The sequence below is a fragment of the Eucyclogobius newberryi genome, unplaced genomic scaffold (genome assembly GCF_026437365.1).
Source record: "Eucyclogobius newberryi isolate DKJ021-1_F unplaced genomic scaffold, fEucNew1.0.hap1 SCAF_6, whole genome shotgun sequence".
NCBI classification, from domain to species: domain Eukaryota; kingdom Metazoa; phylum Chordata; class Actinopteri; order Gobiiformes; family Gobiidae; genus Eucyclogobius; species Eucyclogobius newberryi.
The window spans coordinates 40972669-40991464 of NW_027316278.1; the positions used below are offsets into that span (position 1 = coordinate 40972669).

At 49.5% G+C, this 18796-nt stretch overlaps 1 protein-coding gene across 1 annotated transcript in view; it reads right to left on the minus strand.

Annotated features, from left to right (window-relative positions):
* The window catches only part of ccdc125 (coiled-coil domain containing 125), a 437934-nt gene that overhangs the window by 402771 nt on the left and 16367 nt on the right, over positions 1-18796 (minus strand). Inside the window, exons 6-7 of the mRNA XM_072433922.1 lie at positions 17802-17884; positions 15446-15493 (exon numbers count right to left, since the gene is read on the minus strand). Coding sequence (XP_072290023.1) covers positions 15446-15493; positions 17802-17884 — 131 coding nt within the window. The remainder of the gene's footprint in view (positions 1-15445; positions 15494-17801; positions 17885-18796) is intronic.

The following is an 18796-nucleotide window of genomic DNA, read 5'->3' on the forward strand; positions in this document are numbered from 1 at the left end:
ACCACCAGAAGGCTCTACCTCCTACTGTGCTTTTAGAGACTCTTGGGACCACCAGAAGGCTCTACCTCCTACTGTGCTTTTAGAGACTCTTGGGACCACCAGAAGGCTCTACCTCCTACTGTGCTTTTAGAGACTCTTGGGACCACCAGAAGGCTCTACCTCCTACTGTGCTTTTAGAGACTCTTGGGACCACCAGAAGGCTCTACCTACTTCTGTGCTTTTAGAGACTTTTGGGACCACCAGAAGGCTCTACCTCCTACTGTGCTTTTAGAGACTCTGGGACCACCTGAAGGCTCTACCTCCTACTGTGCTTTTAGAGACTCTTGGGACCACCAGAAGGCTCTACCTCCTACTGTGCTTTTAGAGACTCTTGGGACCACCAGAAGGCTCTACCTACTTCTGTGCTTTTAGAGACTTTTGGGACCACCAGAAGGCTCTACCTCCTACTGTGCTTTTAGAGACTCTTGGGACCACCAGAAGGCTCTACCTACTTCTGTGCTTTTAGAGACTTTTGGGACCACCTGAAGGCTCTACCTCCTACTGTGCTTTTAGAGACTCTTGGGACCACCAGAAGGCTCTACCTCCTACTGTGCTTTTAGAGACTCTTGGGACCACCAGAAGGCTCTACCTCCTACTGTGCTTTTAGAGACTCTTGGGACCACCAGAAGGCTCTACCTCCTACTGTGCTTTTAGAGACTCTTGGGACCACCAGAAGGCTCTACCTCCTACTGTGCTTTTATAGACTCTTGGGACCACCAGAAGGCTCTACCTACTTCTGTGCTTTTAGAGACTTTTGGGACCACCAGAAGGCTCTACCTCCTACTGTGCTTTTAGAGACTCTGGGACCACCTGAAGGCTCTACCTCCTACTGTGCTTTTAGAGACTCTTGGGACCACCAGAAGGCTCTACCTCCTACTGTGCTTTTAGAGACTCTTGGGACCACCAGAAGGCTCTACCTACTTCTGTGCTTTTAGAGACTTTTGGGACCACCAGAAGGCTCTACCTCCTACTGTGCTTTTAGAGACTCTTGGGACCACCAGAAGGCTCTACCTACTTCTGTGCTTTTAGAGACTTTTGGGACCACCTGAAGGCTCTACCTCCTACTGTGCTTTTAGAGACTCTTGGGACCACCAGAAGGCTCTACCTCCTACTGTGCTTTTAGAGACTCTTGGGACCACCAGAAGGCTCTACCTCCTACTGTGCTTTTAGAGACTCTTGGGACCACCAGAAGGCTCTACCTCCTACTGTGCTTTTAGAGACTCTTGGGACCACCAGAAGGCTCTACCTCCTACTGTGCTTTTAGAGACTCTTGGGACCACCAGAAGGCTCTACCTACTTATGTGCTTTTAGAGACTTTTGGGACCACCAGAAGGCTCTACCTCCTACTGTGCTTTTAGAGACTCTGGGACCACCTGAAGGCTCTACCTCCTACTGTGCTTTTAGAGACTCTTGGGACCACCAGAAGGCTCTACCTCCTACTGTGCTTTTAGAGACTCTTGGGACCACCAGAAGGCTCTACCTACTTCTGTGCTTTTAGAGACTCTTGGGACCACCTGAAGGCTCTACCTCCTACTGTGCTTTTAGAGACTCTTGGGACCACCAGAAGGCTCTACCTCCTACTCTGCTTTTAGAGATTCTGGGACCACCAGAAGGCTCTACCTCCTACTGTGCTTTTAGAGATTCTGGGACCACCAGAAGGCTCTACCTTCTACTGTGCTTTTAGAGACTCTGGGACCACCAGAAGGCTCTACCTCCTACTGTGCTTTTAGAGACTCTGGGACCACCAGAAGGCTCTACCTCCTACTGTGCTTTTAGAGACTCTTGGGACCACCAGAAGGCTCTACCTCCTACTGTGCTTTTAGAGACTCTTGGGACCACCAGAAGGCTCTACCTCCTACTGTGCTTTTAGAGACTCTTGGGACCACCAGAAGGCTCCACCTCCTACTGTGCTTTTAGAGACTCTTGGGACCACCAGAAGGCTCTACCTACTTCTGTGCTTTTAGAGACTTTTGGGACCACCAGAAGGCTCTACCTCCTACTGTGCTTTCAGAGACTCTGGGACCACCAGAAGGCTCTACCTCCTACTGTGCTTTTAGAGACTCTTGGGACCACCAGAAGGCTCTACCTCCTACTGTGCTTTTAGAGACTCTTGGGACCACCAGAAGGCTCTACCTCCTACTCTGCTTTTAGAGATTCTGGGACCACCAGAAGGCTCTACCTCCTACTGTGCTTTTAGAGACTCTGGGACCACCAGAAAGCCAGCATTCTGAGAGTGAAGAGCTCTGTTTGGATGAGATGGTTCTAGGGGGTCGGATGGGGCCATGTCATTTACGGCTTTGTGAATCAGGAGGAGGAGTTTAATTGTGATTCTAAACTGGACAGGAGCCAGTGAAGAGACTCCAGCACCGGCGTAATGTGCTCTCTTCTTTTTGTTCCTGTTAGTAATCTTGCTGCTGCATTTTGAACCAGTTAAAGCTTTTTATGGAGCTTTTAGGACACGCTGTGAGCAGGAGTTAGAGTCTAATCTAGTCGTTACAAATGCATGGATAAGTTTTTCAGCTTCACTTTTAGGCAGGATTCTTCTGATTTTGGCTCTTGTTGTGCAAATGGAAATAGGCTGTTTTACAAGCTTGATTTATATGAGCTTTAAATGAGAGCTCCTGGTCAAATAAGACTCCAAGGTTTCTTACAGTAGAACTGGAGGCTTCACTGACATTGTCCAGTGTGACTATCTGCTCAGATAGAGCGTCTCGTAGATGCTTAGGGCCAAGCACAATGACCTCAGCACAATGACCTCCAGCACAATGACCTCGGTTTTTTCAGGGTTAAGAAGCAGGTAGTTTAGTGTCATCCAGGTTTTTATCTCCTTCACACAAGCACTAAGTCTGTACTTGATCGCTCTGATCAGGTTTCATTGATAAATACAGCTGAGTGTCGTCTGCAGAGCAGTGGAAGTTAATGCCATGTGACCTGATCATGTGACCTAACGGCAGCATATGAAGAGTAAACAGAACTGGACCCAGGACTGACCCCTGAGGCACACCGTAAGTTACTTTAGAACAAAGTGAGGAGGTCTGGTTTACATGAACACACTTTAGATAAACAGGATGTAAAGCAGCTGAGGGCGGGGCCTCTGAGGGCGGGGCCTCTGACACCTACATCACATTCTAACCTCTGTAGTAGAATGTGGTGGTCACACACTCCAGGTCTGTGTGGGGGAAGAAGTAGATACATGACAATGCTGCAAGATGAAGCTAAACTGAATCCAAATGGAAATTTGAATGGCTGATTGGTAAATTACAAATAAAAAATGAATTAGTTTCCTCTGCAAGCAACAGAATCTACAATCATGTTGATAAATACATGGGACTCTTGCTGTTCAGATTTCAGCCCCTTAATGTAAATGTCCCAGAACATTTGTAAAAAGTGCACTCACTGTGAATCCTATTTCAAACCATAAAACACAAATCTAATCACAAAGTGTGTGTGTGTGTGTGTGTCTGTGTGTGTCTGTGTGTGTGTGTGTGTCTGTGTGTGTCTGTGTGTGTGTGTGTGTCTGTGTGTGTGTGTGTGTCTGTGTGTGTGTGTGTCTGTGTGTGTGTACGTGTGTGTGTCTGTGTGTCTGTGTGTGTGTGTGTCTGTGTGTCTGTGTGTGTGTGTGTGTGTGTCTGTGTGTGTGTGTGTGTGTGTGTGTACGTGTGTCTGTGTGTGTGTGTGTCTGTGTGTCTGTGTGTGTGTGTGTGTGTGTGTGTGTCTGTGTGTGTGTACGTGTGTGTGTGTGTGTGTGTGTGTGTGTGCGTGTGTGTGTGTGTGTGTGTGTGTGTGTGCGTGTGTGTGTGTGTGTGTTAGCTGGTAGCGTATGGCTAACTGCAGCTAATGAGGCAGAGACACACTGATGCTCTGATGCTCTGACCTCTGACCTCCAGGACACCATTGAGCACAGCCTGATGGAGCTCTCAGCCCAAGGCCGCTCAGCACATCCTGTACATCAGCTCACAAGGTCAGCTGGAGCTGGACATGTCTCACTGCCCACTACAAAACACATTTACAGAGTCAATTAGCCAAACTAGATACTCATTTGAATTACTGATGCTCACAAAATCACATCATCAAATTGACATTTTCTGAATAGTTTTAGAACGGTCTTGATCCATCTTTATTATGAGTTCATCTGGGGAAACTCAATATTTCACGTGCGAAACAGAAATATAATGATTCTGGACACTTCTTTCTTCAACATGAAAATGAAGAAAAACAGCGCAGAGAAACATCCTGACGATGCTCGAGCTAAGCTAGCCCCGGCTCCGCCCACTCCAGCAGCTCCGGCTCAAGCTCCGCCTCAGCTCTGGACAAAGCCGGGAGCCAGACCCAGTAATTATGGCAGCAAGATTGACAAGATTACAAAGGCAGTGGACGTAAAGATAAATGTGGCCATGGAAGAAATGCCTGATTTTATTTCCAAGAAAGTGGAACTGGAGCCACAGCAGCTCAGAATAAGATCTCTGATGTGACGCTGTCTCTAGAACACAAGTAAAAGTGGCACAATCGATGAACCATGTCTTAAGTCAGGAGGTGGCAGCCGGGGGAACTGTAATCACAAAAGCTGTGGATTGTCAGTATTCCAGAGGACACTGAGAGTAAAGATGTGGTCAAGTATGTGGAGAACTGGATCCCTGAATATCTAAAACTTCCAACAAAAGCTGGGAAAACAAAGCTTGACCAAAGTTCCATAATGTCAGCAATAAACAGCGTGTCGTGGCTGCATCGAGACGTCTAAACTACTCTGCGAGAATGGCCCATCGACATGGAGAAAACAATGAAAAAGATTTCCTCTGCTGGATGAAGCATTGGCGTTTGCTAACACTCGGATCCTCCAACAGTCCAACATTCTCTCCTTTTCCCACTTTGTTTTCATGGACGGGTCCTCGACTTTACTGGAGACATGAGACATTTGCCAAATGTGGGTCGGTTTATTCCAACTTTAGTTTGTTACCCAGGTGAAAATGTCATATAAACCGTACCAGAGGGCCTTTTTTACTTAGAAAATGGTTCCCCCTCCATCTTTTGATCTTTTGTTGGAACAGTCTGTGGGCTCTTTGGGTGTTTTTGGCATAAGCTCATTTCTTTGTATTTTGTTTGATCTGTTGTGTTCTGTTGTTGTGGTTCCTGTGTTTGTGTGTTGTGTTGGACCAGAGAAGTGTGTAACAAAAGTAGATCTGCAAGATTGATTTCAACATGGTTCATACAATGGTAGCTAAAAAATACAAATAGCATTTTTAATGTAAAAAATACACGTACAAGAAACCAATTGAAATGACTTAAAACATCAATATTGAAATAAATTTGGCTATAACAGACTTTACTTTTCCTCAGACAGGGACAAACATAAGAGGGGCGTGGCCTTTGAACAGAGTTTTGAACACAAAGATAAAGATGGCAGATTTGTTCAGGTCAAAGGAACTATTAATGTTAAGTGTGTTTACTTTGATAAAAGTATATGCTCCACCAGGAGGCGCTCTCACTTTCTGTACTGAAGTTGTGGCTCTGATTCCAAACCACTCTGAGGGAACCCTCGTCTGTGGTGGACACTGGAACTTACATGTTCAGCCCACATCGGATGTCTCAAGCTCACAAGTACTGGTAAATCTATAATAATACATCCATCCATCTTCTACCGCTTTATCCGGGGCCGGGTCGCGGGGGCAGCAGTCTGAGCAGGGACTCCCAGTCTTCCTTCTCCCCAGACACGTCCTCCAACTCCTCCGGGGGGATCCCGAGGCGTTCCCAGGCCAGCCGAGAGACATAGTCCCTCCAGCGTGTCCTGAGTCTTCCCCGAGGAGTCTTCCCGGTGGGACATGCCAGGAACACCTCCTGAGGGAGGCGCCCAGGAGGCATCCGGAACAGATGCCCGAGCCACCTCAGCTGGAGGAGCAGCGGCTCCACTCCGAGCTCCCCCCGTGTGACCGACCTCCTCACCCTATCTCTAAGGGAGCGTCCAGCCACACGGCAGAGGAAACTCATTTCGACCGCTTGTATCCACGATCTTGTCCTTTCGGTCATTACCCAAAGCTCATGACCATAGGTGAGGTCAGAACGTAGACCGACCGGTAAATCCAGAGCTTTGTCTTTGGACTCAGCTCCTTCTTCACCACAACAGTCGATGCAGCGACTGCATCACTGCAGCTGCTGCACCGATCCAACTGTCGATCTCACGCTCCATCCTTCACTCACTCGAGAACAAGACCCCGAGATACTTGAACTCCTCCACTTGGGGCAAGGACACCCCACCCACCTGGAGAGGACAAGGACCCCCCACCCACCTGGAGAGGACAAGGACCCCCCACCCACCTGAAGAGGACAAGGACCCCCCACCCACCTGAAGAGGACAAGGACCCCCCACCCACCTGGAGAGGACAAGGACCCCCCACCCACCTGAAGAGAACAAGGACCCCCCACCCACCTGGAGAGGACAAGGACCCCCCACCCACCTGGAGAGGGCAAGACACCTTTTTCCGGTTGAGAACCATGACCTCGGATTTCGATTTGCTGATTCTCATCCCAGACGCTTCACTCTCGTCCCAGTGCAGCTGCAGGTCCGGGTTTGATGGAGCCTTAGGACAACATCGTCTGCAAACAGCTGAGATGAGATCCTGTGGTCCCCAAACCGGACACCCGCCGACCCCTGTCCACACCCTCCGACCCCTGACCGCGCCTAGAAATTCTGTCCATAAAAACAATGAACAGAACCGGTGACAAAGCGCAGCCCTGAAGAGTTCAACATGCACTGGGAACAGGTCTGACTTACTGCAATGAACACAGCTCCTGCTCCGGTCATGTAGGGACCGGACAGCCCTGAGAAAAGGGCCCCGAACCCGGTACTCCCCGGAGCACCCCCCAAAGGACACCGCAGGCCTCCACCCACAATGTAAACGGTGTTGGTGAAGCACTGCTTGCCCCTCCTGAGGCGCCGGACGGTTTGTCAGAATTTCTTTGGGGCCGACCTATAGTCCTCCTCCATGGCTCCTCCTCCATGGCTCCTCCTCCATGGCTCCTCCTCCATGGCTCCTCCTCCATGGCTCCTCCTCCGTGGCCTCCCCGAACTCCTCCCAGCCTCAGGTTTTTGCCTCTGCGACAGCACGAGAAGCGGCTCGTTTGGCCTGCCGATACCTGTCAATGACCTCAGGTGACCTCAGGAGACCCACAAGCCAGAGTGGCCTGATAGGCCTCCTTCTTCAGTCTCACGACATCCCTTACTTCCGGTGTCCACCACCGGGTTCGGGGGTTGCCGCCACGACAGGCACCGGAGACCTTGCGACCACAACTCCGAGCAGCCGCATCAACAATGGAGGCGGAGAACATGGTCCACTCGGACTCAATGTCCCCAGCCTCCCCCGGGACATGGGAGAAGCTCTCCCGGAGGTTTGAGTTGAATACCCTACTGACAGAGGGCTCCACAAGACGTTCTCAACAGACCCTCACAATGCACTTGGGTCTGCCAAGTCTGTCCGGCTTCCTCCTCCGCCAGCGGATCCAACTCACCACCAGGTGGTGATCGGTTGACAGCTCCGCCCCTCTCTTCACCCGAGTGTCCAAGTCCAATCTATAATAATACATTTAGCAAATTCATAATGTAGGTTTGATTGATATCTGGAGAGAGATTAATCCTAATGTCCGACAATAGACACATTTTTCCAACCCACATAAGATCTATTCTAGAATGGACTACTTTTTTCATGCCTCTATTTACATCACTATAGATTTGGAACAGAAACTAAAAAAACACTTTGGAGATTTAAAGCTAGTCTACTCATTGACCCTCATTTTTTTTTTTTTAAAGATTTACAGAATAAAACTAAAGCTGCTGAAAGACAAACATGCCAAAAACAAGGATCCTCAAATGCTACAGGAAATTAAAAAGTGAGATGAATGACGTGGCCTCACAGGAAATCAAAGATATTTTGAAAGTGGTTAAAAAATCTCAAAATTATTGTCTTGGAAACTTAGAAAACAACAGTCAGAGACTTTATTCTAAAATACAAGATTGGCAGAATTACACAATTCTAACCAAACAAGACCAAATTTCAAGGGGGGATGTCTTCTAGTGGATTTTAGATGTTCTATTTCAGCAGGTCCCTTGGCTGAATGCTATGATTTTATTTTATCTTTAGTAGTCCCCTCCACCCCGTTACCCCCAGGCCCTCAGTTTGGCTGCGCAGCCCCTGGCCCCTCCTTCCCTCAGGCTGCAAACGCTTTCTCGGGGTCTCTAGACTTGTGTTCATGTTGTAGGTACATTTAAAACGAGTTTGACTTTGCAGCGTTCCCGTGTGTCGCTGCGATGGCCTCAGCTGCACTTCCATTTGAATTTGAGGCCGATTAACATCGAATAAAGACATTTTATAGCTTGACACCAGCAGAATAAGGCTGTGAGGCCCCAGTGGCCCTGATCCACCCGGGTGTCAGTTTTTCTAGTCTGATTCTGAAACTGACCAGGCCCACTGCTCGCTGCCTACGGCCCATAGTAAAGAGTCAAAGAAAAAGCAGAAGGGACGGACTGAGGGGAAAGAGGAGAGAATCTACACAGAGAGAAAACACGAGGGTAATAACTGTCAAGCATCAGTGATCGATACAAAAATCATAGACTACTCACTGTATAGCACGGTTTACCAGCTGGATCCACTGGTCAGACACACGCACTGGACATAACAGAGGTCAGCTGTAGGTCACAGACCCCTGATCTGGAACCTTATTGTCTATAACATGGGTTTTAACCATTTTGACCTTGAGGCCAGACCTTTTGTGAACAATGTAACCTGGGCCCAAGTCTTATATTGTTTTATGTTCTGTAGTTTACTGGCTGTGCAGCCCTGAAGAAGCTGCTCGGAGCCCTCATTTTGGCCCCTGCCCAATTTTAGTTAAGAATAATGTCACAGGCCGACTCTGAGGCTGCGACAATAACCAGATATCCAAAGTCAAGGAATCACAAACTAACCAGTTCTGTGGACGTCAGGCTGGACCGCGAGTGTCAGGCGATGACAGGGTGTGTCAGGCGATGACAGGGTGTGTCAGGCGATGACAGGGTGTGTCAGGCGATGACAGGGTGTGTCAGGCGATGACAGGGTGTGTCAGGCGATGACAGGGTGTGTCAAGCGATGACAGGGTGTGTCAGGCGATGACAGGGTGTGTCAGGCGATGACAGGGTGTGTCAGGCGATGACAGGGTGTGTCAGGCGATGACAGGGTGTGTCAGGTGATGACAGGGTGTGTCAGGCGATGACAGGGTGTGTCAGGTGATGACAGGGTGTGTCAGGCGATGACAGGGTGTGTCAGGCGATGACAGGGTGTGTCAGGTGATGACAGGGTGTGTCAGGTGATGACAGGGTGTGTCAGGCGATGACAGGGTGTGTCAGGCGATGACAGGGTGTGTCAGGCGATGACAGGGTGTGTCAGGCGATGACAGGGTGTGTCAGGCGATGACAGGGTGTGTCAAGCGATGACAGGGTGTGTCAGGCGATGACAGGGTGTGTCAGGCGATGACAGGGTGTGTCAGGTGATGACAGGGTGTGTCAGGCGATGACAGGGTGTGTCAGGCGATGACAGGGTGTGTCAGGTGATGACAGGTTGTGTCAGGCGATGACAGGGTGTGTCAGGCGATGACAGGGTGTGTCAGGTGATGACAGGGTGTGTCAGGCGATGACAGGGTGTGTCAGGCGATGACAGGGTGTGTCAGGTGATGACAGGGTGTGTCAGGCGATGACAGGGTGTGTCAGGTGATGACAGGGTGTGTCAGGCGATGACAGGGTGTGTCAGGCGATGACAGGGTGTGTCAGGCGATGACAGGGTGTGTCAGGCGATGACAGGGTGTGTCAGGCGATGACAGGGTGTGTCAGGCGATGACAGGGTGTGTCAGGCGATGACAGGGTGTGTCAGGCGATGACAGGGTGTGTCAGGCGATGACAGGGTGTGTCAGGCGATGACAGGGTGTGTGTAAATACAAGATCAGTGGATATGGAAGTATTGTAAGGTGATGTGTAGTGGACAACAAAAGAAGAGAAAGCGAAGGGCCTGAGTGCAGCGGCAGTGTGCAGGTGTGCAGGTGTGCAGGTGTGCAGCGGTGGTGTGCAGGTGTGCAGCGGTGGTGTGCAGGTGTGCAGGTGTGCAGCGGTGGTGTGCAGGTGTGCAGCGGCAGTGTGCAGGTGTGCAGGTGTGCAGCGGCGGTGTGCAGGTGTGCAGCGGCAGTGTGCAGGTGTGCAGGTGTGCAGCGGCGGTGTGCAGGTGTGCAGCGGTGGTGTGCAGGTGTGCAGCGGCAGTGTGCAGGTGTGCAGGTGTGCAGCGGCGGTGTGCAGGTGTGCAGCAGCGGCGGTGTGCAGGTGTGCAGCAGCGGCGGTGTGCAGGTGTGCAGCGGTGGTGTGCAGGTGTGCAGCGGCGGTGTGCAGGTGTGCAGCGGCGGTGTGCAGGTGTGCAGCGGCGGTGTGCAGGTGTGCAGGTGTGCAGCGGCGGTGTGCAGGTGTGCAGCGGCGGTGTGCAGGTGTGCAGGTGTGCAGCGGCGGTGTGCAGCGGTGGTGTGCAGGTGTGCAGCGGCAGTGTGCAGGTGTGCAGGTGTGCAGCGGTGGTGTGCAGGTGTGCAGCGGCAGTGTGCAGGTGTGCAGGTGTGCAGCGGCGGTGTGCAGGTGTGCAGCGGTGGTGTGCAGGTGTGCAGCGGCAGTGTGCAGGTGTGCAGGTGTGCAGCGGCGGTGTGCAGGTGTGCAGCAGCGGCGGTGTGCAGGTGTGCAGCAGCGGCGGTGTGCAGGTGTGCAGCGGTGGTGTGCAGGTGTGCAGCGGCGGTGTGCAGGTGTGCAGCGGCGGTGTGCAGGTGTGCAGCGGCGGTGTGCAGGTGTGCAGCGGCAGTGTGCAGGTGTGCAGGTGTGCAGCGGCGGTGTGCAGGTGTGCAGCGGTGGTGTGCAGGTGTGCAGCGGCAGTGTGCAGGTGTGCAGGTGTGCAGCGGCGGTGTGCAGGTGTGCAGCAGCGGCGGTGTGCAGGTGTGCAGCAGCGGCGGTGTGCAGGTGTGCAGCGGTGGTGTGCAGGTGTGCAGCGGCGGTGTGCAGGTGTGCAGCGGCGGTGTGCAGGTGTGCAGCGGCGGTGTGCAGGTGTGCAGCGGCGGTGTGCAGCGGCGGTGTGCAGGTGTGCAGCAGCGGCGGTGTGCAGGTGTGCAGCGGCGGTGTGCAGGTGTGCAGCGGCGGTGTGCAGGTGTGCAGCGGCGGTGTGCAGGTGTGCAGCGGCGGTGTGCAGGTGTGCAGGTGTGATACTTGTGCTCTTCCATCCTTGCATGTTTTGTGCGACACTTGAACTTCAACACATTTTAGGTCATAATGAGGCTTTGTGAAAGTATCATCTGAATATTGTTAGAGAGAAAGTGAAGCAAATATTTACATTTTTGTTAATATTGTCCAATATTGCTCTAGAGAACGACTCTAGATAATCCATGATTCTTTACTGTTAGACACGTGTACATTACGTGGCAGGAATGATTCACACCAAAGTCTTGTTAATGCTTTTAAAAAGGAAGATGTATTATTTCCATAACTCAGTTAAACTCTCCACAATATTGCAATAAATGTTGTACGGTTAGATTCATATTGTGATCATATCATACTGTGAGATTGAACTGTAACACACGGATGCCACTAATATTGTGCCGTTTTCATCTTTGTTTTAAAAATGCTTAAATCCTTTATTTCTTTACCTTGGATATTGTGTAAAGTTACACTTTTAAGATCCTGATGTGGGAAATGCTTCATACTCAAGACCAACTTTAAGACACAAAATTGTTTCAAATGATCAGGTGGTCTTATTAGATATAGATCAAGGTCCTTCAAACTAATTCAGCCTTTTGTGACCTACATTTATTATTAGCAACTAGCAGAAAGCAAAACAAAGAATTCTAGACACAAGGAGACGGAGAGGAAACAAGTCACTTTTAAAACTGTTTTTTCAGCCTCAATAGCCTTTTTCTTACTAGTTTATTGTCGGTACGTGTTCCTGTGGCAGAGTGGTTAGCCTCCTGCACGGCTCAGTGAGGTGTCTCCAGACTGAGCTTTGAGCAGCAGACGGTTCACATTGATTTTAGCTCGAGTTTCTTCAGAAACAAGAGTAGAGCGGGCCCCGGGGTCAGGAGTAGAGCGGGCCCCGGGGTCAGGAGTAGAGCGGGCCCCGGGGTCAGGAGTAGAGCGGGCCCCGGGGTCAGGAGTAGAGCGGGCCCCGGGGTCAGGAGTAGAGCGGGCCCCGGGGTCAGGAGTAGAGCGGGCCCCGGGGTCAGGAGTAGAGCGGGCCCCGGGGTCAGGAGTAGAGCGGGCCCCGGGGTCAGGAGTAGAGCGGGCCCCGGGGTCAGGAGTAGAGCGGGCCCCGGGGTCAGGAGTAGAGCGGGCCCCGGGGTCAGGAGAACACACTCTTATCAATTTACAAGAGTCAGAGGCCACACAACAGGCATTGCCACTGTGAGAAATGGACTTGGACTTGGAGTCTGTCACTGTGCACTTACGGCCACAAGAGGCTGCTGTGCATGTACTACTACTACTACTACTACTACTACTACTACTACTACTACTACTACTACTACTACTACTACTACTACTGCTGCTGCTGCTGCTGCTGCTGCTGCTGCTGCTGCTGCTGCTGCTGCTGCTACTAGTAGTAGTAGTAGTCCATGTTTAGTCCTGACTCTGGCACCAGCAGGAGGCCGGTCCATGTTTAGTCCTGACTCTGGCACCAGCAGGAGGCCGGTCCATGTTTAATCCTGACTCTGGCACCAGCAGGAGGCCGGTCCATGTTTAGTCCTGACTCTGGCACCAGCAGGAGGCCGGTCCATGTTTAGTCCTGACTCTGGCACCAGCAGGAGGCCGGTCCATGTTTAGTCCTGACTCTGGCACCAGCAGGAGGCCGGTCCATGTTTAGTCCTGACTCTGGCACCAGCAGGAGGCCGGTCCATGTTTAGTCCTGACTCTGGCACCAGCAGGAGGCCGGTCCATGTTTAGTCCTGACTCTGGCACCAGCAGGAGGCTGGTCCATGTTTAGTCCTGACTCTGGCACCAGCAGGAGGCCGGTCCATGTTTAGTCCTGACTCTGGCACCAGCAGGAGGCCGGTCCATGTTTAGTCCTGACTCTGGCACCAGCAGGAGGCCGGTCCATGTTTAGTCCTGACTCTGGCACCAGCAGGAGGCCGGTCCATGTTTAGTCCTCACTCTGGCACCAGCAGGAGGCCGCTCCATGTTTAGTCCTGACTCTGGCACCAGCAGGAGGCCGGTCCATGTTTAATCCTGACTCTGGCACCAGCAGGAGGCCGGTCCATGTTTAGTCCTGACTCTGGCACCAGCAGGAGGCCGGTCCATGTTTAGTCCTGACTCTGGCACCAGCAGGAGGCCGGTCTGGACATTGGATTAAAGGGACATTATGCAACATTTCCCATCTTTGTCTCCAGATATGACATTTGAATTGTTTTGTATTCAACATTTGTTACATTGTTTATTTTAAATGTTTCTCGACCCTACGACAAAAACCTCTCCATTTTCTGAACTCTGGACTCAAATCGGATGTAGAATCTTGGCATCTAACTTCTGGAGGTGGTCGTTGCTTTGAAGCGAGTTGTGGCGCGACAGGTGGAAAGATTAGCACATGTACAAACTGGTTTGTTTTCATTGCAAAGAGCGGTTTGAAAGAACGCTTGTGTTACATCTTTTACTTTGAAGAAACTGATACATGCATAAAAAAGATTAAAATAGCTGCAATATCAAAGTGTCATATTTGCCTGTGTCGCTCAGTGTGAACATCTGCAGAGCTTTGGCGCCCCCTGCTGGACACATCCCCTCTGCGCTCTGACCAGAGGAGGCTTCATCAGGCCCAATGTTCCAGGTCATCCTCACAAGCACACAGACACAAGCACACGGACGCAAGCACACGGACACAAGCACACAGACACAAGCACACGGAAACAAGCACACGGACACAAGCACACAGACGCAAGCACACGGACGCAAGCACACGGACACAAGCACACAGACACAAGCACACGGAAACAAGCACACGGACACAAGCACACAGACGCAAGCACACGGACGCAAGCACACGGACACAAGCACACAGACACAAGCACACGGAAACAAGCACACGGACGCAAGCACACGGACACAAGCACACAGACACAAGCACACGGAAACAAGCACACAGACGCAAGCACACAGACGCAAGCACACGGACACAAGCACACAGACACAAGCACACGGAAACAAGCACACGGAAACAAGCACACGAACGCAAGCACACAGACGCAAGCACACGGAAGCAAGCACACGGACGCAAGCACACGGACGCAAGCACACGGAAACAAGCACACGGAAACAAGCACACGAACGCAAGCACACGGAAACAAGCACACGGACGCAAGCACACGGACGCAAGCACACGGACGCAAGCACACGGAAACAAGCACACGGACACAAGCACACAGACGCAAGCACACGGACGCAAGCACACGGACACAAGCACACGGAAACAAGCACACGGACGCAAGCACACGGACGCAAGCACACGGAAACAAGCACACGGACACAAGCACACGGACGCAAGCACACGGAAACAAGCACACGGAAACAAGCACACGGACACAAGCACACGGACACAAGCACACGGACGCAAGCACACGGAAACAAGCACACGGAAACAAGCACACGGACACAAGCACACGGAAGCAAGCACACGGACGCAAGCACACGGACACAAGCACACGCAGCAACGTTTCAAAAAGGGTTTTAATCTTCAGATTTAAAAGACAAGGTGCGAGTCTGTGTGATGAGAGGAAAGACGACGGTTTGAGCAGGTTACAGTGAGTTTACCAAAAGCATCCTCTGCATCCTCTGTCTTGTCGAGCGCCCGGTGTTTACACTCATAGAAAATAAAGGAGGCGCCTGCGTTGGCCTTGATTATATTATATCCCCGACATTAGTTTTACAAAAATGAAAAAGCATATTTATAACTTATGAATAACTTTACTATGACTTAATCAATACATTTGTGGATCTTGTGTGGATTTGCTCGTAATATTGATGGATATAGCACCGGCTGAAAAGAAACAGACTTTTTACCTTTATAAAAACAAAAACAAAATAATTTCATTCATAGAAGGTTTTTGTGATAATTGAGCAAACATAAATCCACCTCTTTAGCTTCATTGATTATTTATTTACATTCAAAACAATGACCAAACCAATTAAAATAAGCTCTGTGCCTCTGATATAGTTCATCTCTTCATCCATAACAGCTTTTCACTTTTCTACAGTGGATTAAACTCCAGACGCTTCAGTTGCAGAAATAAACTCATATAAATCATCTAAAGCTCAAAGGAAGATCGTGACTCCCGCTGCGCTCGGACCTCGGGAGCTGTCGTCTTTCTCCTGCTGCTCGGGCCCTTTAGTCGTGACTCTGAGGCCTGACTCTGGACAGCAGCTCCACACACTGCTGCCTGAGCGCTGCACACAGGACACACACGGTCAGGACGGTCAGGACGGTCAGACGGTCAGACGGTCAGGACGGTCAGACGGTCAGACGGTCAGGACGGTCAGGACGGTCAGGACGGTCAGGACGGTCAGTGTGCAGGAGACACATGCAGAGGCTGAACATGACAGAGGATTCACTGTAAACACTGTAGTACATTGACAATCAGAAAACTGAATCTTGATCCCTCGAGTACCTGCCCAGCCCTAAATGGTGACAAGGAGCAGGGCAGGTGAGGCAGGTGAGGCAGGTAAGGCAGGTGAGGCATAAACAGTGTTGCCAGAAATAACATGTTGATCCCAGTAAGATCATTCATAACAAATGTAAAGATCCTTTCAGAGCACCGGGAAAAGTCTGTTCCTAAGGCTGCCCTTTGCCACCAGTTGTGTTCATTGTTTTAAAGGACAGAATGTCTGGACAAAGTCAGGGGTCAGAGGTCAGAGGGTGTCATCTCGTCTGGCTCTATCAAACCTGGACCTGAAACATGCACCAGGAGCAGAGCGTGAAGCAGCTGGGATGAAGATCAGCACCAAATCCGTGGCCATGGATCTCGCCTGGAAAAACGTGGGAGTCCTTGCCCCAAGTGGAGGAGTTCAAGTATCTCTGGGTCTTGTTCACGAGTGAGGGAAGGATGAAGGATGGAGCGTGAGATCGACATTTGGATTCGGACTGTTGTGGTGAAGAAGGAGCCGAAAGGCAAAGCTCTCCATTTATCGCTCAGTCTAGGTTTCAGCGCTCACCTACGGTTATGAGCTTTGGGTAATGACCAAAACCACAAGATACAATTGGTAGAATAAGCCTCCTGGACCCCTCCCTGGGGAGGCAAACCTCAGGATCTTTCAGAAGAATGCTATAAATGACATGTCTTTAAGAGTGGTATAAACCTCTCAAAATCAACATTGCTCAGAACATTTAACTGGGCACAAAAAGTCATAAGATTCTAGGAAGATTCAGAATAGAAATGGTCCATATGAAGCACAATCAAGTTGTTCCTTCCCCTCTTTAGGTATTAAAGATATGATGACTTATGATATATATTGATATATATGATCTTATTTCAGGGGCCAGTAAAAAGTTGACAAAAGCAAAGTGTGTCTTCTGGAGCTTTAGACCGCTCTGAGGTGAACCCATCACTGCCCGAGAAGTCTTTGTTGCTCTTTGAATTTCAGCACTTGTTATTTCAGCACAATTGTTTTGTTTTGCTCTTCGGTTATGGCGGTAAATTGAGATTGATTATTATAAGAACCACTTTCCTAATATCTTATGTTTGGTGAAGAGCATTTTTAGAATACTTTATTGTGAGGCCAGGTCATTCTTCTCTCTTCTTATCTTTTTAATTTCTTGCAGCATTTGAGAATCCTTGTTTTCAGAATGTTTAGTTTCCAACAACTATAGTTTGTTCTGTAAATCCTAGTTTTTTCTGCTTTTGTTTCTTTTTGGCGACAGCAATAACTCTGCCCCTTAAAACTCCCTTAGCTGCATCTTAGAGAATGGATGGAGAGACTTCACCCGTGTCATTTTCCTCTACATCTGCAGCTACAAAAGTCTGTCCATTGTCATCATTTTTACAAGTTGAGGGTCATCAAGTAAACCAGCTTCAAAACTGTTTTTTTGCTTCTGTTCCAGATCTGCAGTGATGTAAACAGAGCAGGATCACTTAGATCATGATCACTTAGATCTACTGTACCTGTGTCTGCTTCAGTCATCTTGGACATGTCTTTATTGAAAATAAAAAAGCAGATCTTATGTAGGTTTGAAACATGTGTATATAATGTCGGACATTAGGATTCATATCGATCAAACCTTCATTATGTATTCATTTTCTCATCTCATTTACTTTGACTTAATATGCCATTAACATTAAAATTAGTAGAGGGGTCGTCTTCTGAGCCAAAGGTCGACGGTTCAGATCCACAGGTTGGCGATCGCAACTCAGGTGAATACTGCCGTTGTGTCGTTGGGCAAGACACTTAACCCGCTTCACCCCCAGTGTCTGCAAACATCTGGTGTGTGATTGGGTGTGTGATTGGGTGACTGGTTCCTTGATGCGCTTTGAGAGCCTTAGCGGTAGAAAAGCACAATATAAATGTGACCATTTTACCATTTAACATCTGGTTTTATATTTCTGAAAGGGAAAGCAGAGGTTGCCAAAGGAGTTGGTCCCATGTTCTGTGGATTGGATTTATGTGTCAAAGTAATAAACAGAGGACCAGCTCCACATTTTCGTGACAAGACAGGGAAATAAGTGTCATGGTTTCATGGAAGTGGGAGGTTCTAACTTACCCAGGTTCTGGGCTCGGAGCTGCTCCTTCTCCAGCTCTGTCTGCTTCAGGGCTTCACTCAGGCAGTTCCTCTCACTCAGCATCCTGAAACAACAGAGAGAGCGAAGAGAAGTCAGAGAGAGAGAAGAGAAGTCAGAGAGAGAGAAGAGAAGTCAGAGAGAGAGAAGAGAAGTCAGAGAGAGAGAAGAGAAGTCAAAGAGAGAGAAGAGAAGTCAGAGAGAGAGAAGAGAAGTCAGAGAGAGAGAAGAGAAGTCAAAGAGAGAGAAGAGAAGTCAAAGAGAGAGAAGAGAAGTCAAAGAGAGAGAAGAGAAGTCAAAGAGAGAGAAGAGAAGTCAGAGAGAGAGAGAAGATGCAGTCGTGACACGCTGTTTATCACTGGAGATAAGATTTATTTGTCCACACAATGGGGACATTTTGTCTCTTATTTACAGCAGTTATATGCACATGAATAAGACAGTATTGCACATGTGTATGACAGTATTGCACATGAGTACGACAGTATTGCACATGGGTATGTCAGTATTGCACATGTGTATGACAGTTTTGCACATGAGTACGACAGTATTGCACATGGGTATGTCAGTATTGCACATGAATAAGATATTATTGCACATGGGTGTGGCAGTATTGGCAGTATTGCACATGGGTACGACAGTATTGCACATGTGTATGACAGTATCGCACATAGGTACGACAGTATTGCACATGGGTATGACAGTATTGCACATGAGTATGACAGTATTGCACATGAGTATGACAGTATTGCACACGGGTATGTCAGTATTGCACATGGGTATGTCAGTATTGCACATGGGTACGACAGTATTGCACATGAGTTTGACAGTATTGCACATGGGTATGTCAGTATTGCACATGGGTACGACAGTATTGCACATGAGTATGACAGTATTGCACATGGGTATGCCAGTATTGCACATGGGTATGACAGTATTGCACATGAGTATGACAGTATTGCACATGGGTATGTCAGTATTG